A 23141-nucleotide genomic window follows, 5' to 3' on the forward strand; every position below is an offset into this window, starting at 1 on the left:
AGACACCAAAATAACATTTTTTACAATTTTTGTCTGTCTGTTTGTTCCGGCTAATCTCTGAAATGGCTGGAGCGATTTTAACGGGACTTTTTTTGGCAGATAGCTGATGCAGTAAGGAGTAACTTAAGATACTTTTTTAACCGAAGGCCAAAAAGAAGGAGGATATATTTTACTTTTTCATATTTGTTAGCAGACTATCCATCTTTGTTATGTAGTATGTTGACGCGGACGAAGTCGCGGGCAACAGCTAGTTTAAAATAAAATAGTATTTCATCAATTATAAAAGCTTCGAAGGAGACTAAGAATCATACCTAAATGTCGACTCACGATGTCTATTCCTAAAAGTCGTATTTCCATCATTACACGAGGCGGATATTTAAAGAAACCCGTACCTACCAGTTCACTCAAAAACTATTTTAAAAGTCAACAGGAGATAAATGCCAGCATGGCGCACGATCGAGCCACCGAACTCGGATCTCTGGCCTCTGACCCGGGACCTTCTGAGTCCACGATAGGAACAATGACAGTCATGTTTGGGTCTATGTTGCTAGTTAGATAGAGATAGTAGATAGGAAGTAGCGAGGAAATCAAGAAACCGTTATTCATTTTCTTTTTTAGAATAAGGTAAAAATAATTATCTTGTTATACATAATTTTACGATATATTCATTACCCTCATAATCTTAATTGCATTGAAGAATAATCGCATACAGAAGCCTCAACCCATAAGTCTGAGTATCTCTCTCACCTATCGATAGGTAATTTGCTATTGCGCCTTTGTGTTAATTGATCTTGGCGCACGATAATTGACAATAAATTGTTACATACATTAATCTGTACGTCAAATTACCAGCTTAATGGCCTTTGGGGATCTATAGCGTATACATGGTAATCGGTTTAAACCACGTGGATAGCGGGAGTATTTAAAGAATAACGGTCTTACCACAAAAGATTTAAACATCTATTGAACAGCTGTTTTGAGATCATTTTGTACTGATTTTTTTTCTAATCAACTGTTCAACAGGTGTTTAAATCTTTTGTAGTAAGACCGATTTTGTTTAGTTTCAGTTAGTAATAAGACCGTTGCAACATTAAACAGTTGTAGAGATTAATTATATAGACAGAAAAATGCTTATTATTCAGACGATACTAAATAGCGCCCGTAATTCGTTTATTGCGCGGGAACAAATAGTATCATTTGTCCTTTCCCGGGACTCAAAGTACCTCCAAACCAAATTTCAGCGGAAACGATTCAGCGGTTTGGGCGTAAAGAGGTCACAGACAGACACACTTTCGCATTTACAATATTAGTATTGATTATGGGCCTATCTAGACTACCATTATATGTAAACAAATCGGTATTTATGTCGAAGAAAACCTTTCCACCGGCGACAAACCTGTCTTCAGAGGCGTACAACATACCGCGGATTCTAGATTTGTACACATCACCTACTCCTTGCTCTTACACACATCCAAACACGTCGGAGAACGTGCGGCACGCACTAATTAACGTTAAACGTGAAACTTTGTCGTACAACCTGCCCAGCTTAACCTGATCCCCGGCACTCCATACGTCTTCCACTTTTTGACGTATCCCGCCACCGAGGCGGGAGGGAGGCGGCTCTAATTATGTTGGAGCTCCATAATTGCGTGTCAGACGAACCCCGCACGTAACATGGCCTTTTATTAGGTGGAAATTCTGTGTACGCCAGTATATTCAAGCTTCGGGGAAAGTTATGAAGTTAACAAGAGGGAATTTATGATCGACTAATTTTATTTACATTTTCATTGCCGTATTTAGCTATTTCCCGAAGGTAGGAATTTTCCACTTCCTCGTTATTTTCGTTTAGTTCCTCATTATTGTAAAATCTCTATTTTTATTTATACTTTCCTCTAACTTATGATGTTTCGTTATAAATTTTTACGTCTCTACAAAATGATTTTCCATCTAATACGTTTATCCAATAGATTGATTCCGTTTTATATTGATGTATGCACCGCTCTCGCTCAATGAGGCTTGGTATAGTTAATGTATTATTGTCATGTTAACAGACAATACCGAACGTCTGCGTTACAAGCGGCCGGTTGTTTATGAACCATTTAAACACCTCACTCACATTATGAATTTTAAGAGCAGTATTAGTATTCAAATATTCTTATTGATTTTTATATGATCGTTTGTAACGCCTCGTTGTTAATGGGTGATTGAAGGATGAATGATGAGATTTGATATGTTGAATGAGGCCTCAAAATCTAAAAATTGATGTTAATTTTCTTAGTTGAAAATGAGCTCATCATTCACTAGAGTCGTCAAGATATTCGTTAATAATAATTATTGAAGAGAACTTCTAAAATCTGTTTTAACTTTTGAGACATGTTTCATTTTACAATGAAAGTATGACAATGCAGAATGATCATGTTTCATAAGCGATGATTGCCTTCTATTGTTTTAGTAACCAAACCGATACCGCTAAGTAACCGTACCAAACAAAAGTTTGGCAAAATAAAAGCTTATTGTTATACAATATTTGTATTGTTGTATTTAACAGTGAAATGCCGTTTACAAACAACAAAAAAATAGAAAAAAAATAGAAAGCTGGACGTTACGCAACTTTCTTCCTTTATCTTGAATTGTTTCATATTTCTATTGTTGAAGAAGCACAAAATAATCTTTTGAAGTATGATTAACTTTTTGTTGATTGTTCCGTTAAAAAAGCTTCAAACTTTCTAATAATTGATACAAAGGTATTGTTAGAAATTGTTGTTTTGCTTCATGTTTTTTATAAATTACTGATGTTGGGATAACTATTTGTTTTATTCAAATATACATAAAATGAGAATTTAGAATGTAAAAAGTGTTAAGCAAAAAGGTGCAAAATTAGAGAGTTAGCAAATTACCTGCCATTACTTACCTCTCACATACAACCTACCTGTCACTACCGACTATATTATGTGTAATTATCAAATAATCGTCCATATAATCGCTATCAAATTATCGATTAGACAACACAGTTATAAATTGCGGTGACGTTAACGGGCGTATTGGCGCGTGGGGTGCATGCGCCATCACTTACCCCGTCGTGGCTAATTCACTGTGACAAATTAACAACAGCCTGTACATAAGGTTGTGAGGAACATTCTAGAGGATAAAAACCTTTAAACTTGGGGAAAACGCCTTGAAATACGTAGGACGCGTAGGTTTAAAAATGCATTAAAAGTCCATGTTATTAAACATAATATGCGCTATACAGAAAGTCCATATTATTAAATATAATGTACAGGGTGTAACAAAACTAAGTTACATTTTTATTATTGTATTATTATTAGTATGTGTATGGGTCTCATATATAGAGTTCACTGTAAAAGTAATTACCAGATCTGAAAGAGTAACTTTTTTTCACCTTTGTATGGAAAAAATCATGCCCACATTATCGCCTAAGTTCACTGTGAAATTTTTTTTTTTACTTTTTCACAGTGAACTTAATAGAAAAGACCCATACACAACCTAAATTAACACGTAGTTTTGTTACACCTTGTATTAGTCTTAACATTATACAAGGTGAAACAAATTAATGCTAAGTAATTAACTTTTTGAGAATACTTATCTCTTATTTTTATTTAATATACTCTATTTGAGACTGTCAAGAGCTATGTAAATATAGAAGGGTAATTAGAAGCAATTAAAATTATTATTTCTGAAAAAGCTACCCTTACCCTTACTATCGTAATATTAAAATGTATAGTTTAAAAACTACATTGTATGTATAGTAGTATGTAAAACTAACCCCCGTATTCTCAAAGCGTGACATATAAATTGTACCAAAAATGCTAAACAAATGCAGTCGAGGAAAGGGCTTGGAATTCGAGCTATTGTCCGAAGATGGTGGGCCGTATAAAGCGACCTAGATGTCTAGATATAGTCTAGATAGGTCTAGATAGATGCAGCCACATAGGAACAACGACACGAGTAGTGGGGAAGCGTGTTTTGAAATGGATACGATCGCTTCAAGATCTATTTGTTTTCAAAGGTAAAGAGATTTATTTTTGAAGTAAAATGTTTGTGTTAATGAAGATGAATGGTAATCCACGTTAGTGACATTAGACGAAGTCGAACAGTAGAACGAAGAACATTTACAATATACACAATTTGTATAATTTAGATTAATTATACAAATTGTGTATATTGTAAATGTTTGTAATTGTAATTATTACAAAAAAAAGTTATTGTAGCGCTTACTCTACCAATACACATTAAACGATAACTTATGATCACACCACACTTTACTTCATAAATTACACTAAAATAAGGTATATTTTCATTAATATGTAATAAAATTGCAGGCAATTTTTTAATTATAACTACTCATTATTTCAATTACATATATTTATGTACCTTAAAATTTAGATGTATTCGTTCTCCACTTTATGTTTAGGTATACAAAGTTAAGTATGCATAGTGAGTCAGCATATAACTTGTAGACGTGGTATGAAATATAGTCCTCAAGCAGGCCGTTTGTCTCTGCCTAGCCCAATGTAACCTAGTTAAGTACTTACCATAGAGTTATGTGATTTAGAACCCATCGAACATCTGTTTAACTGTAGATAGGATAGCATAGTGAGGTTTTAGTTTGTTTGCTTTTAATGATCTTCAATAAACTCAAGGACGGTTGAAAAAAAACTACAAACAATTACTAATTTTTACAGTGGCACTAGTAGCTGGTATCTGGAATTTGGTAAAAAAAAAACTATGTATTTATTAAGTTGTTGTAAGTTGCAAGTTTTTACCTTAGTAATCGAATGTTCTAAAACTCTATCTATCTTAATATATTATACGTTACTTGGTTGTTTTTTCCCTATCAAATTTAAATATTCTTTAATATTTTCAACGTAGTCTGCTACGATTAAGATAATAAAGATTAAAAAAAATGGCCGCCAGCAGCGTTATATAGAGTCGTCTAGATAAATAATAATTAATAGATCGATATTTCTTGTTTGCATAGTAATTGCTAGTTGTACAAGCCTTTTGGCATTTAATAACTTAATACATTATGCAAAATGTCGGCACGAGCTAGGCTATCGTTTTATATGAGTTCGATGATTGAATATCAAAATATGATGAGCAAGAGTTTGCCCGCAACTTCGTTGCACCGATTAGTTTTATATTGCACGGGAAACGTACATTTTTCTACAATAAAAAATACCTGTTTCCTTTCCGAACTCAAAGTAAGTCTAAGTAAGTATATACCAACTTTTATCGAAATCGGTTTGAAATCGTTTCATAATTTTTGAAAATATTCAGGTGAATCTTTTTATAAATTAGTTTTCATTTTTTGTTATTCACATAATATCTGCTACCTACATTCAACAGATAAGAAAAAAACAAACAAACATTTATACCTACATAGTTGAAAAAGCTACAATTTTCTCGTAGCAACTTGTAAATATTATATCTTTTGAATCACATAGCAAAGAGTAAACGTCAAACGATGATAAATAATGTTTCCTGCCTCATATTGGCTATTCCTAGCCATGTTCGTGTCTATCTTGTCTATCTCCGTATGCCCGTTGACAGGACTTAACTGATCCTTCTAGCTATTGTTAGAGCAGACATGCAGGCATTTGATGAGGGAATAGCTCGTAGTTTAAAGCTGAGATATTTTTGTAGCAGGCATTCCATATTGGGAATTGGGATGGATTTACCTAAATAATACCTGTCTTTATACCAGATATTTAAATTTCTTTGTTTTTAGGTTTTGTAATTTTGGCCATTTTTTTTATTGGCTACTATGTATTACAAACTTTTCAAGAAGAATTAACTAATGTTTTATTTTACTTACTGATTTCTTACATGATTGTAGTTACAAACATGTACATTTTGTCTTTATGCTATAATTTATAAATTGATTAACGAAATTTTATTGCATACTATAATCCGGACGCCTCTGTAATCCGAAAAGGGTCTTGTTTTTGCCTCTCTGGATTGACGAGGTCCTACTATATTTCTATTATGTAATTTTTCGAATATATAGTCTATGTTCACGTCTTGTTTATTACGAATATATGTACAATATCCCCATAACAATATGAATAACGGCCGTATCCTTTCAGTTCATCCACAACAACAACATACATCACGCAATACAGTAAACAAATCGGTCAGCAGTTAGACGTGTGACTGATAAAGAGGCGCAACTGAAAAATAGCTCCCAATTCTTGTTTGCCCGCTTTCCGCGCGTTATTCACATAAATCGAGCGAAAAAGCCAAATTGCAACGATAGCTCACGGACCTCGACAAAAAATTGCGATGTTACACAAACAAATATTGCATGAGTGGTTGTTCGCTCCGGCTTTATTACTCTATCATGTTATTAAATTTTTTGGCATCGCCGAAGTGCTGCGGACTTTTTATCGATGTTTCCCTATATCATTGTTGTTCTAACTTTGTTTGCGATCTCTCGAGACCGAAATACGACATACGAAGATCTGTATGCTGTCTATCCTGTATATATATATTATGTTGTATCCTGGAAGCCTTTAATTTTTTAATTAATAAATACAACTGGAATTGCCTTACCAAAGTCTAAGGACCCAGTTATTTAAGCCGAGATTAGAAGCACGACCTCAAAAATTCTTATTGGAATTCGAACTCCGAGGAGCCCGAGCTTATCAATAAATTTAAAATGTAAACGGTCATCAACACTCGAATATTAAGATTTAAATAAAAGCGTCGTATTTCAATGTGAACGTTTCGTAAATCACGACGAGACGGTTGATAACTTGATACTTTTGTACCGTCAAGGGGCATGAGGCACAAAATAAAAATCCTATTGCCCCAGGTAAAAATAAAGAGTTCCTTTTGCCCCGTGACGTTATATAAAGCCCTCCATTGCGGTATTAATCCCTCAAAGCTTTGCAGAGAACGGCGTGATAAACGAGCAAACTAATGCTACGCGATTGCATTACGATGCAAAGTTTTTCAGTAGCGCTCGCACCGCGGGGAGAGAGAAAAAGAACTGAAATATATCGGCCAGTTTTTCACGGGAAGCTTCGAACTATCTGATAATGACTTCGAAATCTCTGACAATATTGCGCAAAGCGATGGGATTAATAAAGTAACTTGTACTAAAAATGTGAAGATTAAGAAACAAATTATTATTTTTTGATTTTACGAATTTATCTAAAAGTTACTGACTTTTATTGTTATTTTTAATCCAAAACTAGGTGCCTAAATAACTTAAAAAACCAACAGTCTATAGTAAGTAAAGTACATTTACAATTAAGGAAGCAATAATTACAAAATTACCAACAACAGTTCTTTTGTGTTAGGAATTTTCTACACGATTTGAAAATGTTTGCACATACAACAGTAGTAAATTCAGCGAAAAGCTATGTTATGGAGGATTCTCTTATGATGATTTAGTGCTGGCGACATGGATGGATTTACCGCCTGGGCTTATGTGGGCGAGAGCAAACACGCCCGATGGATTTATAGCTAACTTTTGATTCGCGGGTATTGCAGAGGGTAGCCTTAAATGCATTAAAATAAAAATACATTTAAATTAAGAAGCACTAAGGTATAAAAGTGTATTTGGAAAAAGAAATATCCGTGCATCGCATGTTTGCACTGTGGTTTGCATTTAGATTTTAGCAGCTTTCAGATCTATAAAGCATTTTTTGGTACCATCGTCCATTCATTGGTCGAATTTATTTACTGGTCATTCGTAAATAAACCTTATAACGGGAAAAACATAAACCAATATCATATAAACACAAAAGAAGATAAAACAACCAAAGTTTTCCTGAGTCAAACATGTTACAATTACCACAAGCTCGGCAGCATATTTGTTAATAAACTTCCCCTTCTCATCACGTATAAATAAGATAAGGTATAAATCATACATGCCTATTTCGCCAACGGACAGGAGGGAGGCTGGAATTATGACAAATCATGCATTAAACATAGGGAATAAATGTTTTCTTATCACGTAGCTATTCTTGTTTGTATTACTTTTCCTTTATCTTTATTGACACAGGTTTGTGGGGGAGCGTTTTATTAGTTTCAAGTAGTGTTTTATATAGGCGGTATTTTATGACGTTTTAAAAGATTTTCCCACTATTTAAATTCATGGATTTACGAGAGCAAAATATATTTATATACACTATAAAAATAGTTTGCTATAGATAAAAACTGTACTTTTCGGGATAAAACAGTAGGCTTTGGTTTAATCCAATACCTAAGTAAAGAATAAACATACCCTTCCAACCTTCTACCCGCGCAATGTGTAGTGTGTACATCTTACATTTTTCCCCGAAACAAACAGAGTATATCTTTGTATACAAAGCATCAAAACCAGTTGAGACAGTTACACAAGAACTATAGGATCCACCTACAGCCCGAGAATACCTGCCCTTGCTCAAACTAGTCGGGCTACTTTAAGTTGAAGCCACACTAACCGTGGCCTTATGTGACATCACAAAAAGCCATGGCATTTTACAGTTATATTAAATTATATTCCAATTAATATTTGGTATTGTAAACTCTTTTTATGCTTGTTTTGAGTAGCACGAGCTTTTGACAGAGAGTTTGTTAAATCTATAAGTCAAGAAATTAGCTTGATTTTAAGTGAATCATTGGTATCGTACTGTCTTTATTGTTTTCAAAAAATACCACTTTAATTATAGAAACATAAACATAAATACTTCAGCCCCATTCCGCGTATAAATTGAGAAACACCTTCACATATCTCCAAGAAAATACTCACACAAGTCTATTTATTTCGTATACAAAATATACTTGGTGTTCCAACAAAAATTCCATTTAAGCATTCTGCGCTGAGGACCGGGTCCATATATCTCGCGTAATATATGTAGCATACGTACATTTATTACATACGAATATGCGCTCCTGTGAAACAGGTGAAATTATTCGATTTTTCACGTACACTTCACATTGTTATTTTTACCTACAGACGATCCTAGACGTGTAGATAATATGAAAGATCGTTTCTGAAATAATTTTGTAAGTTTTATTACGAACGGACTAAGCCCGATGATGAAAATAAAACTCGCTAGCCGAACGCAAACGTTTCAACGGGGAGGAAATATTCAAAGTTTTCCCTTTAATTTTTCATTACAAGAACTGCAATTATTTTCAAACGCGATCAATCCTCAAAGTTCTTTTATTATCGGTCTTTGTTTGCGGTTTCTTTAAACTTTAAATCGCACCTAACTTCCACGAAACTCTAAATACGATTTCCTTTCCAACTGTATCCGTATTCGCGTCTCGGTTTAAAATTCTGAGGGATTTAGAGTTGGGATTCCAACTTTAGAAAATTCGAAGACGGCTTTAGGGGTACTTTAATCTATTAAGGGGCAACTTACGCTCGGCTTGCATTTATGTATTGTGCTTATGTATTAAACTACTTTATCCATCCTAATATTATAAATACGAAAGTGCGTCTGTCTGTCTGTCTGTCTGTTACCTCTTCACGCGCGAACCGCTGAACCGATTTTGCTGAAATTTGGCATGGAGATACTTTGAGTCCCGAGAAATGACATAGGATAGTTTTTATCCCGGAAAATGTACGGTTTCCGCGCGATAAACGAATTTGGCGCAACGGAGTTGCGGGCGTCATCTAGTAAATAATACTTATGAGTAAGCTAAGGTTGTCCTTTTAAAAGAGTGTAACGATTACGAGTAAAGCTTTTGGTGTTTTATAAAATGCCTTTTGTGAAACACACAAATCTTTAAATAACTAATTATTATAATTTTTAAGTTACATAAGCTTTTAAAATCTAAGGTGACAAGAAAAAGCTCTAAGCTTTCACGCTAGGCGATGATGGATAAAAATGATTGCCACCATGATGGCGAAGCTATATATATAATGCCCATTCATAGTCAACTATAGATTCATCGCTCATTTAGACTTTAATCCATCATGAACCAATGTAGAGCCACGTAGAGTATTACACAGAAGCTAAGACTATAATCAATTTTATTGAGTTGATTGAAGGCGCGTGTCAACAATAATCTTTTTGTAGCAATTCAATATGAATACCTATTGATACAATATTACTCCGGTGCGGTTGCAATGGCCGGTACAATTCCTGCCGACATTTTATTACACTCATTCAATGGTACCGTCAGCAGAAGCGGTCACATAAAAAAAAGTTATCATTATGTAATATTCCACAATAAGCTTTATTATGAACTTTAATTATTACCAGTTTGTATGTAGTTGAAACCATTATAAAATTAATGCATTGTAATTATTCCATCAAACAGTTTATCTCATGCGCCTGACTACTCCGACTAGATACTAATAAGTGCGCCAATATTTTACCCGAGATATCTACAGAAGGGACTATAAATCATATTGTTCAGTCGCAATAAATCATAAATCAGTATCAATAGATAAAGCTAACTTCTGCTGCCGCTACTCGGCTATGCCTTGTAATAACATGAAACCCAGTAAGATTACCGGCAGAACGCTTTCATGTAGCATACGTTAAATCGCAAATTGTCGGTGCACTTGATCGGACACTTTAGTACGATGCGGACGTCTCACGTTCTCAAAGGAAATCATATTTCTTAATCCGCGTAGAGATGAGCGCGCGTGCCACGGTATGATTTGTACGGCCTTAGGGCACTGGAACCGCCCGTCTTCGCTGTGGTCGGCAATCAAACTTATTACGGCACTTAGACTCGCTCGCAGGACTTCGTGAAGACATCATTTAATAAATATTAACAACCGGTAGTCCACGTTTACCTATGTTGGTACGACTCGGCATTGTTTACCGCGCGATTACCGTTAATATAATGACCGTTCAGTATTTGTGAAATCTATCACATTTATTAATAAAGAATGTTTTCGTAGCTGACACTTTTATGGCCGCCGTAAATTTAAATTATTTTACGATATAAAATCTAAATGTCAAAACACAATAGTAAAATGATTTCGGGCCGGCCGCGGTGCTGTATCTAACACCTTCGAGAAAAAACACAATTTATCAAAAAATAAAACGCTCGAAAACGTAAAGGTACAGTTTTTATAGCTTTAGTGTTTGTTGGTTTGTAACGATTCGCATTCGTCGTTATTTTAAGACAAGACGTAGACTAATACGAAGATATAAAGGCAGGCGGCCATATTTCAAAATTTGACAGGTACAAGCTCCGAGCAATATGGCGGCCGCACCACCCAATGAGGTATTGCCCCGTCACGGCGCTTCGCTCGCCCGCATTAATCACGCCTGATTTATTAGAGGAGTGACACATTTTATTTCTATTTTTGAAAATCTAATGATCTTTTTCAAAATGGTCGCCCGACACGTCGCAGCAGCTGCGTCTTGTTATCCCGATTTCGATTCTATTATTGTAATTATTCGCATGATCGGTTCGAGTGTACTTAAATCGGACGTTTTGACGTACGCCCCTCGTAAAATGAATTTAGATGTTAAAGTTGTCGCTGGTGCAGTTAACATGCCGCATGATCCTGTAAATCAAATATGGACAATGTTTATAAATCAAATAAATCATTTGAGCACACGCAATAAATTTATTGAGTCATTCGACTAAACAATGCCTTTAACTATGTGATAACGTGTACGAGTAGATGCTATTATGCTAGTTCGAACACAATTCTATTGCAGTAAATCTAGGCATAATAAAATTTAATAATCCTGTGGAAGAAAATCGGAGTATTTGACATTGTGTAAAATGTAAATTATATCAATTGATATTTAGACTACGTATATAAAAGAACATAATATTATATACGGTCGAATTGATAAACCTCCTCGTTTTTTAATGTTGGTTAAAAGTGGACCGCCATTATTGATTTTTGAGTATCAGAATTCGTTCATAGAGAAAGGAAAATCGGAGGCTTTAACATGCCACATACGTCAGGGTTTGTCTTAATCCCTGGGGGAAGTCCAATTTTTATTGCATCCCGACTGATCTATGGGTTAATATAGAAACGATTTACTTCAAAAGAAATCGAATATTGATTTTAAACGTATAATTCAATACATATTTATGAAGTTTCGCCCCTCTTGAATTGTCAATCACTGGATCAAGATTCAAGTGTCTTTTAAAATGGCATTATTTTCAAAACATTGAGTTACCAAGTACATAATATTTTATAGCAAGTGGGAAAACAACAGCTTTTGATAGCCCATACTTGTGCATTAGTTTAGGTAACAAAACAGAGATTTTTTCGGAAAGCCTTATTTTTAAAGTGATCGTCATTAATAAACAGGCTCTCCTAATGTAAATAATAAAGATACATAAGAATACATAAGCATACCAACTCGTAAAGAAAGCTCTACATAAAGATTTACATTACAATCTTATTGGAATTCTGAATAATCACAAAGACATACATACATTTTTATATTTGATTATTAATTATTATGGTACTGTTGAACCTAAATTTGTTTTGTGATAATCTTTTCAAAAACTTTTTTTTTCAAAAACAAAAACAAAAACTAAAAAAAAGTTTTTTTTTATGAAATAAAGGGGCAAACGAGCAAACGGGTCACCTGATGGAAAGCAACTTCCGTCGCCCATGGACACTCGCAGCATCAGAAGAGCTGCAGGTGCATTGCCGGCCTTTTAAGAGGGAACAGGGTAATAGGGGAGGGTAGGGAAGGGAAGGAAATAGGGTAGGGGATTGGGCCTTCGGTAAACTCACTCACTCAACCAAACAGCGCAAGCGCTGTTTCACGCCGGTTTTCTGTGAGAACGTGGTATTTGAGCCGGCCCATTCATGCCGAAGCATGGCTCTCCCACGTGTAAACTATTTAAGTTCCTTAACATTACTTTAAGTTCCTTTACTTTATTTTATTATAGGAATGACTCTTATAAGATTTCGTATATTAAGACATCGTTTATTTCACATACCTATCACAAGACTGGAATTTATTCAGGTCCCATGTATATAGGAACATTGTACCAGGAAGTGTTTCTTAATTGCGTTTTTGGAAGTAATTTTTCTTGGTCGATCGTACCGTTATAGTCCAGCGTGTAAAGATAAAAAGTTACCGCCTCGAAGAAAGTTGGTTCATTTTCAACCTCGGAGTCAATTAAGCTTCGCCAATTTAAGAGTATGCTGCATCGAGTACTAATGTTTTATTCATATTGTATTTTTGAGATAACAAGCAGCCAGATACACATCTACGACTGATTGGTGTCCGTAGGATGTGGCTGATGTATCACAGAGGGTTTTCGTTACTATTTAAACTAGAGTTCGGACAAACTTTTCATCAATGAAGTACCAAACAGAACCCTCCAGAAAACCTATAAAACTTAATTTGATAAACGTTAGGTACTTACTATAACTTAATAAGTACTTAGAAAATATCAAGTGCTAGGATATTATCCTAAACTGGAGAAATGCTGAAAGGGTAATTTGAATAATTTATTATAAAACTAAAACTGCATTATTTATATTCTTCCTAATTTCTGTAGCTTTACTACTTACACCATTTGTTAGTATCAAGTAACATATTCTAGTAATTGCTTATGAAAAATTAACTACACGTAAATAAATATTAAAAAATACAAACCTTGGAATGGCTGCGTAATCGCGTTAAAACACATTAATCTTCTTATCTACTCGTATATTGTAAACGCAATTAAAAAGTGGAGGCACCAGGCAGCTTAACATATTGAAACTTATACTGATTCGTATGGACCACCCAAGATGGGAGTTTCCTGTTTCTTAGGTATGAAATCTCGTATATACTTCGCCTCGTATATAGGTACTTTAAAATATTCGCTCGCGTATCAATTTTGTAATTTTCGATTCGCACGACCAATTTGCGTGATTGTCGTACGCCAATATATAATAAGGTTTTCGGCAAAGTTAGCGGGACCGATTATGTAAAAACTCGTCCCAATCAATGGCCGCTGCCCATGATTGGTAATTCGAAACCAGTTCATGTACCGCTAATTAAGATTGACATACCTTTTTTATTTTGCATAATTTCTTAAATCATGTTCATGACTTCGTGTACACTTCGATTAAAACGTTATTTTGTAGGTGCTTGTTATATTTTATTAAGCAATTTTCGCTCTTATAAAGTGGAACAAGTGCGTGATTTGTGTATATGATTATTCCTGAAAACTGCTGAAAATTATACAAATTTTAAGAAAGCTTTAGAAGTGACTATGAAATGACAAAAGTTTTAAAAATTGTCTACCATTAGATTATAATAATTATCATGTTATCATGGTGAAAATATATCAATTCTATTGGGAAATAGGACCGCTATAACAGATAACTTCTCAGTTCAAATGCCTGTTATATTATCTTAATTCGCCTCATTAAAGTCGCAGACTATACAGTATTTTACACTGAACATTGTTGCGGCCGCGTGGGTAGGTGAATGACGATATTTGATTGACAGATACTAGTGACATAAACAATTAAATTTAAATGTAGCAGGTAGGTTAAACCTGTTCTTGTGTGATGTGACAGAATTACCCAGGCAATATTTAATTATTTTTTAATTCTGCCAGTTAGTATTAAACCTCTATAATATAAAAAAAAAACCTTTAATTGTGGTCGCTAGTTAAATAGTTAGTTTTAGAAGTTTCAATGTTTTTTTTTACACCACACCAAACGGGACAAGAAAATACCAGGAGCCATTATGCCTTAACGGCTTTTTTGTTTCAAATCAAAGCCTTCTAGTCATAAATCAGACAAACTTTTACAAATTAGGGACAATTAAAACATTGGAACAAACAGCAGTTGTTGCAAATGTCCTCGAAATGCGGGCTGGCTGAGTTACGGGCGGTTTACAAGCTATAGATTCGAGTCCAAAATTCTTTACGACTAATATAACTTGCGCAATCCTTTTGTCGGGCGGGGTGGGGTCGGGTTCTTTTGTTTGCGACACGTGTTGCAAAACGGGTTGGGACTGACACTTGTTCAAACTTTAAACGCTTAAGAAGAATTGGACTTCGGAAAGAGCTTTGTTTGAGGAATTACAAGACATTTTTTGTCTTGACACTTGAGAGAAATCATATGTTCAATATATTTTTTGTAAAATAACTACCTACTCACTGAGAGAAACAATTGAATTCTAGAATTTTATTAACATTATAATATGCTCACTAAAAATAATCTAAACTTTATTTACATAATCTTTGTAACCTTAAAGTCATTCATGGACCTAGCGCAATATGTTGCCAGAAAAATCTGTAAGCACATGATCATTTCATATGCAAATATCAATAGTTATTGTCACAATAAAAAATAACATTACCGATGGCGCCCAGATGATGATCTGTGCGGAAACGTTCGTCGTTATATACCTATTAAGGCCTTCACCACACTTTTTTGCTACGGACCCGCCCCCGTATCTTAATGAAGTCATTTCTGTCATGTTTATTGCTTTTATGCCGTACACCGGATTTAGAAGTGAATTTACAAGGCGAAAATCGACTACGCACACGTGTTTTGAGGTTACTTTTTGTGAAGCTGTCAACGGAAGTGGGAATCGTTATGTCCTTAATGATCATAATAATCGACTGTTGGTTAAATATTGGTGCAGCTTCCAAAAAGATGGAAGTTTTGTTGGTTTTTGGGAAAAGAAAATTGACTGATGAAGAAATGACTGAAACTGGTTTTAACTTCCAAAAAGATGGAAGTTTTGTTGGTTGTCGGAGAAAAAAAAACTGTTGGCGGAAAGATTGGTTTCAACTTCCAAAAAGACTTTCTGTAAATTTTTTTACAAAGACAAAATGGCGTATTGTTTTATTTGTAGAAGTAACTCTTAATAAAGCCAATTTAAACCAGGGCGTTCCCTAAAACAAATCTTTTTCTAATCCCCTAAACAACGGAGGGTGTATTTACGGTACAGGCGAAGGCTTTTAGCAATTAGCATCACTCAATTAGGTCCCGCTCGAAGATGATTAATTATTAAGAAGGTTGCACTTAACTTTAGCGCTCGTAATGTGTAGGGCGGGCGGTTTTTAAGCTCGCCTGAAAATTTGTTTGACACTAGGTGTGAGTTATTTTGTTCTATTAGGAAGTATTCTTAGAATTTAAAAAATATTAATTGTCTTTTCTTCAATAAATAATAATGTAAATAATATAATTTAGTCCATTTATAGAAGAAAACATTAATATTATAGAAAAATATTTGTTTGTTTGCATCGGATAGGCTCCGAAATCACTAGAAAGAATTCGATGGCATTTGGTACAGACATTGAGTAGACCATTTATATAACAAGAAAAATGAAAATATAACATTGGCGAAGTTAAGAGATAGTCTAAAAACTCCTAACTTTTAAACACAATAAGCCACACTTTCATAGAGATTTCTGTCTACATCATTGTTTTCCTGGAAATTTCTAGTAAATTACCAACTAAATGGTAGACTATAAAGAAATCGACGCCGTTAGACAAGAGTTCAGATAAGAATGTACATGCACTGCGGCTTTTAGCCTCGAACGCCACTTGAGATAATTAAGCCATTAAATCGGCAACCCCATACATACATACTCATATATGCATATCCATACATACATACTCAAACAAACCGATACCGTGTGACTTGTGCGAACTCCACGAGCCAAATTTTTTTTTTTCTCGTTAAAATCGTGACGTGTTTGTCAGTACAGACGGAGTCAATCACAGTTACTTAAATCTGCTGTTTCGAAATGTTGTTTAATATGAATACAAGAATTACTGTAAATTGAGCAATTTTGTGCCATATAAGCGCGTGGGTTTCGAAAAAATATATAAACTACATATCTAAATTTGTTTGTCTACAAAAATTTTACAGAAGAATTTAGTTACCGACGTAAAATAAATTATACCTTTATTAATAAATCAGACTATCTTGTATATTATATAGGATTATTAATACGCAATACTGTCTCAAAGTTTGCCTTCCGACTTCACTTATATAGAAACGACAGTTTAATGTGTCGAGATAAACACAAAGCGTAGTTTAGAACGGCATGTAGGAAATAGACACACAATTAAACGTTTTGCTTTATTGTGATTATTCTACGTGATTAAACTTACAAGAGACCTTGTTATCGCTCCCTTAGCGGGCTATCGCGGGCGCGAATCGGTTCCTTCGCAATCCACGAGCCTCGCTCCAAATATGGTCCTTCGAACATCAATTATTAGCTGAAAAATACTTCGCACTGCATTTTTTACTCCATTATCCAGTAGTTTTTGTTTTGTGTGATGCAGGTTTTTATTATTTAGCTGTCGGCATTCTTAAATAACCCCATCCAATTCTAATCTCGATCCTCCTTTTTCTTCCGCGGCACATTAAAGGCGTTCACATCGCCCTTTATCAATATCGGCAGTCGAACGAAATGAAGCTGTCGTCGAAGGCAATTGTACCGTCATTTGAACTAAGCGATGTAAGACGAACACTTCCATTCAGCCATCAGACGGCGGACGGGCGTTTGCTCGTTTTTTACTCGACGACCCTCTAAATTAAAACCGTCCGCATCCGTCTAGCACCTTCTAATTTTAAACTTTCTAATACGACTTCTCTCTCTTTCCAGGAGCGAACGGACTCAGAAGACGAGGCAGACAGACCTACACGAGATATCAAACGTTAGAGTTAGAAAAAGAGTTCCACACGAATCACTACCTCACGCGAAGGAGACGCATAGAGATGGCACACGCGCTCTGTCTCACGGAGCGGCAGATCAAAATATGGTTCCAGAACCGGAGGATGAAGTTAAAGAAGGAGATCCAGGCGATAAAGGAGTTGAACGAGCAGGAGAAGCAGGCGCAGGCGCAGAAGGCGGCGGCGGCTGCTGCGGCGGCGGCAGCCGCGGCGCAGGGCCACCCCGAGCACTAGGCCGCGTGGACGGTGCCGCAAGGCCGCAGTGCTAGTTACAGTGATTATCCGCCGAACGCTCCCTAGCTTCCTTTGTAAATTGTTTGTAATTATTTTTATAATTTAAGTGTTGTTCGGTTGTTGTGATTATTTTTATTATTGATTAGTGCGAATTAGACTCGTGTTTTTTAGGAGCGAAAGAATAAACTGTTAAATGTTAGCATAGAAACGGGTCGTATTATTTTGTGTTTGGGTTTTGTTTTTGTTGATTTATATTTTTTTACATAATTTTATTCGCTATCGTGGTAGACGTTCGAGCAGTGCAATCTAGAAATCTCTTCCGTGTAACATAGAGTAGGTATCGGCGCGACCGCGGCGCCCCTCCCGGCGACGAACTCTATCACATTGTACAAATTAGTATGCCTACCAAAGAGACCCGGTCTCGTACCCTTATACTAAGTAAAGAGTCATAAGTTAATTACCCGATCGGAGTCGCGTGAAGTACCCGCGCCGTCTATCCTTAATACTCTCGCATAAGTATAGTTTAACATGGTCGTGTTCCTGCAGTCGTAGTGGTCGGTGAAGTTAAACAAATTGCCATAAATATAAGTAGATTATTTTAGCAAGTAGCCGTGTAAATAGTTAGGGTAAACGTGTTGCTAGTGGAAGTGAGCGGTTAGCGATTGCGCTGGCGCCTCGGAATGGGCAGAAAAACCTCCGGGAGTGCGGGCGAAGGCGAGGCGATGCAGGGCGAGGCGGAGGCGAGGCAGGGCGAGGCGGGGGCGTGAGGCGGCGCGGGGGAGCGGGCGCAGCCGGCCACCAAACAGGACTAGGTGAGTTTTTGTCAAAGTCCGCGGCATTATTTATCGAGCGGAGACGGTTGCGAAAAACTGACACGTCGTCACCGGCATCGGTCGTCGCCATTTTTAAAACCACTCGGGCGAAACTTCCATAGTATAACTAACTGTTTTGCAATGTTTTAATTTACGGAGGCCGAATCGAGGGCCCTTTGATGTCCCGACCGTCCCCGCTCGGAACGCGACCGCCGCTCCATTCCCGCTTCATTTTACGAAATAATTATTGACGTCGCTTTTTGAGATAATTATGATTACGGTGGCGGTCGCGTCGCTCACTATCTGCATTAAATAATTTCAGAAAAGTACATCATTAACGCGGATTTCTAAAAAAGCGTTAAGCGAAACAATAAAAGATTAAAAGGTTAATTTTAATTCACAATGTCTTCATTGTCTTAGTTTTTTCGATTTTTAGTCGGAACCTCCGTTAATTAACTTAAAATTGAAAATTCCTGTTTCTAAATACGGTGTAAGGAGGCTAGAGGCAAAAAGTTTCTCGTCTTGCTTTTGTTCTAAGCGAACTCGACTATTTTGATCTTAATTGGACGCAATGTAGAGATGAGTAATGCAGCATAGAAATAGGTAGAGGCGGTTCTTGTTTAATGCAATTAGATAAATTCCCTACATTTTCCGAATAGCACTTACAATGAAAACAAATAAAAAATATAATTTTATATTACAAAATACTAAAACTTCAGTAAAAAATGTGGCAATATGAATAATGCAAATAACAGAACACATTATAGTGCTATTTAAAAAGTCTTACGATAGCAAGAACCGAAATGTTTTGTTGGTCGCATTCGCCGCCATTTTTGATTTGGGTTTAAATCAATTCAACGATAAGAGGTTAATTATTTCGGCCAATGCTAAGTTAGCTTCGATTTGAAAGAGCTTTTAAATGACTCAATTTAGTCCCGTCATATTAGTACGAGGCACATTTTTATTTCATACGGTTATCAGATGCATACGTATGGCTCATGAAATATAACTTAATTTTTTACAAGGTCACCTCGGTTGAATAAAGGATTCTTAGTTAATGGTTAACTATAATGGCCGACCCCGTGCGAAGTTTCTCACTCAATTAAAGCATTCCTCGGCAGTAAGTAAACGTAACGACAGATGGGCCGGTAAAAACTTAATGTGGCCCATACGACTGGCCCATAACCTAACACGACTAGTTTCATACTAACGAAGCTGCTTTTTTCGCGCGGCCGCTTTTTCAGCAACGATTATGATCATAATTTATCTTATTAATATAGTTGGCCAGATAGACTTATTTAATTTTTTCTAGGAACATCCGAGCGTAGGTTTTATTGCATTCTTGAAGCTAGTTACAGACACCTGGAGTCGCATATATATAATGTAATAACCGCCATTAAAACATTAAGGTTTTCGAGTTAATTAGACGAAAGTTGAATAATGCATGATCGATTAATCGATGCCCACGATGCACCGAATTAATCGATATTCAGCGACGGTTTCTTATTAAAATATTGCAATTTTATAAGGCTCCTGGGCGGACTTGTTCAGTGAAAATAAAAAGAATATCTACCGAGCAGCGCGGCGGGACGCAGGGAGTGCATACATCATTATGTACGCTGTACACGCGCACATACGTCATTATGTTCAGGGCCGGACCGTAATAGGGCTGGGCCAATACTACTTAGGACCATCATATCTTTAAATCTACTTAGAGGAACCACCATTGTTACATAGCTGTAAGCCATAACATTGTAATTTTCAATTTTTTTAGTAAAAGATGGCCCCGTGCGAGTTTCTTACGCCGGTTCTTCTCGGCGGGGTAGTTCCCGAACCGGTGGTAGGCAACGTAGTTTCTTCATTCGACTTTCAAAAAGTGTATCATGATACCCATTTTGAATAAAAAGATATTTTATTTTATTTATTTATACCCACCACCTAAACGTAGACTTGAATAAAATGATTTAAATTGGTTCGTAGGATCGAACAGGGCTGTAAACTTCAAGATCTGTTTAGTAAAAAAAAAATTGATTCTTTCGCATTACCGTCTATTATAGACCTTGACTTAGCTGAGGGTCCTTCACGGGGTCCCGGGCTTTAACCCAAAGCTTGGTAGATCCGGCCCTGATTATGTACTCTCTACACGCTCGCATACGTCATTATGTACACTCCACACGCGCACAGCTGGCGAGATGATCTTATGTGAGCCACGACGCTACCATTATTTATTGATTTTATAAAAATGAATTTCTTCAGTGTCGTTTTTAAAGTGTTGCATAAAATATGAGGTTATTTTGATGCCTTAATTGGTGAATTGTAATCGATCTTGCAGACTTGATCCTTAATGGCTCATATAAATATAGAAAAATGATTAAGATGAATTGATATTGAAATTCGCTTAATAAAATATTATGTATAATAATATATAATTGAAAGTATGTAAATGAATTGACGTTGACATAATATAAGTAATTATTAAATAAGTTTCTCTCACCATTTTAATACCTTTTCTTATAATCTATAACACCTTTGTAAACTGCATTCTGTGAATAAATGATTTGATTTGATTTTCAAAACTTTTTATGAAAGATCGTGGGCTTAGTTACCAAGCTTTCTAAACATTCACTATACAGTTTTCTGAGTGACACACACTTTGAGATTTTCAGGAGCGTTAAGAAAATTAGGTTACTTTTCAAGCCTCTTCTATACGCTATGTTCTAGGCGTCTGGCGTTCCACTATATACATACGTTACTCACGCAAAAACCTTTGACAAAGGATCTAGTATTTTTAGAATACTGGAAACGAGAGCGGTGTTCGCCGTATAAAGCAATAGCTGTGGACCCGTTCTCTTCGTGCGCGATAGTATCGCGTCACCCGGCTTGCCCCGCGGTACCACACGACCGCAGGTTACTCACCCGCAATCGATAACGATTTATTTAATTAACTGTACAACGTACATGCGAGGAAATAAAGCAAATGTTGATTTTAGAATACTTTAAGACCACAATATAGTCCACATAACACAAAAATTTCAGTAATTTAAAGTTGGGTTGCACCAACTAACTTTAACTATACTTAACTGTAACTTTAACTATTAAACTACAGTGCAAAATGTCAAATCTTTGGTTAAAGTTAAATATGACGTCCAAGGACGCCATCCGCTCCGTTCATACGTATATCTGAAAATTTACTATGTTTTACAGTGTTATATTTTTCCTGTCGATTTTTACGGATAATTTAATTTTAAATACCCTCAAGCCCGTGACCTGTAGCTTCAATAAAAAAAAATAAACGCAACAGACAATTCTGAGAATTTCTCCGGTTAAAGTTAAAGCTAAAGGACGCCATATTTAACTATAACCATAACTTTAACTTTAACCACGCCTCTGGTGCAACCCAACCTAAGACATCTAGGTAAATAGTTATGGTAAGTTTTTAAAAGAATTCTGATAAAATAAACGTGATAAGTTTCCCGTATTATATGAGTAGGATGAGGAAGCATTTTGAAAAATCAGTCTGAAAAATGATGACAGTAACACGATAAACTATCTATAATTCAGGGGTTGAAAGAGAACTAATAGACGGATTCATAAAGGAAAAAAATCGTGCGAAATTAACAGTCAGCTTTAAAATACCCTATTTTAGTTTAAAGTGTTTGCCTCCTAAAAACCTGCGCTACTTCTGTCAACGAAATGGCTAGATTTTCTTGGGTCGTGTCTTTTCTCTGCATTAAAAATCATGAGCGAATCCTTGTACATACCTAAAAGCGTTTTTCACAACCGAAACATGGCTAATAAAATTTAAAACGTCGCAAACTTAGACTCTACTTCTATTTCAACTTAAACTTTATGACTTATGAAATATCGCTTATGTTAACCCTTCGGCGGACATGACAACGAATTAAGTGGATACCAGCAGTCATAAAGCAGAAGCTTAACAAACCCCATAGAGTATAATCGAGTTAACCCTACGAAATCACGCGATGCGAATATCGCCTGACGGCTATTAATTGCCAGGAGTATACTTGGCAATAAACAAATGCTATCGCCGCCCGAATTGCCTAATAGGCGTTTGATACAATCAATAAGCATTGCTACTGTTCGATTTCTGAATTTCTGATATCCCGACTTAGTTTACTGTGTTTCGTAATTCATGTTTACCTTTTACCTCAATATATTTAATACTATTTCATGTATGAAAGGAAAAAAAACTGATAGATTGCTTATATTCTTATAAGAGTTATTTTTATCATACTTATATGCATCTGCACAAACCCCAATGTCCATTCTAATAAGGTTTACTCTTACCTATAAGATAAGACTCGTATACAAACTGCAACCGAATGTAGATCAGCCATTCCTTCAAAACATTCGTTTTACAACAAATACTTAAACAAAATATTATGATGACTATAATACATTTAACTTAATATTATCTTAAAAGCAACAAGAAGTGACCTCTATAAAAAGGCATTACAACACTATCCAATTG

The 23141-nt window shown here is 35.7% G+C and overlaps 1 protein-coding gene across 2 annotated transcripts in view; it reads left to right on the forward strand.

Annotated features, from left to right (window-relative positions):
• LOC121725310 (homeotic protein ultrabithorax) overlaps positions 1–23141 on the forward strand; it is a 137202-nt gene that overhangs the window by 89834 nt on the left and 24227 nt on the right. Inside the window, exon 2 of one of the 2 annotated variants that reach the window (XM_042112201.1) lies at positions 17536–18649. In XM_042112201.1, the coding sequence (XP_041968135.1) occupies positions 17536–17837 (302 nt within the window). In that variant the 3' untranslated portion in view covers positions 17838–18649. The remainder of the gene's footprint in view (positions 1–17535; positions 18650–23141) is intronic. The other variant, XM_042112202.1, reaches the window with a different exon arrangement.

The sequence above is a fragment of the Aricia agestis genome, chromosome 3 (assembly GCF_905147365.1).
Source record: "Aricia agestis chromosome 3, ilAriAges1.1, whole genome shotgun sequence".
Taxonomy (NCBI): domain Eukaryota; kingdom Metazoa; phylum Arthropoda; class Insecta; order Lepidoptera; family Lycaenidae; genus Aricia; species Aricia agestis.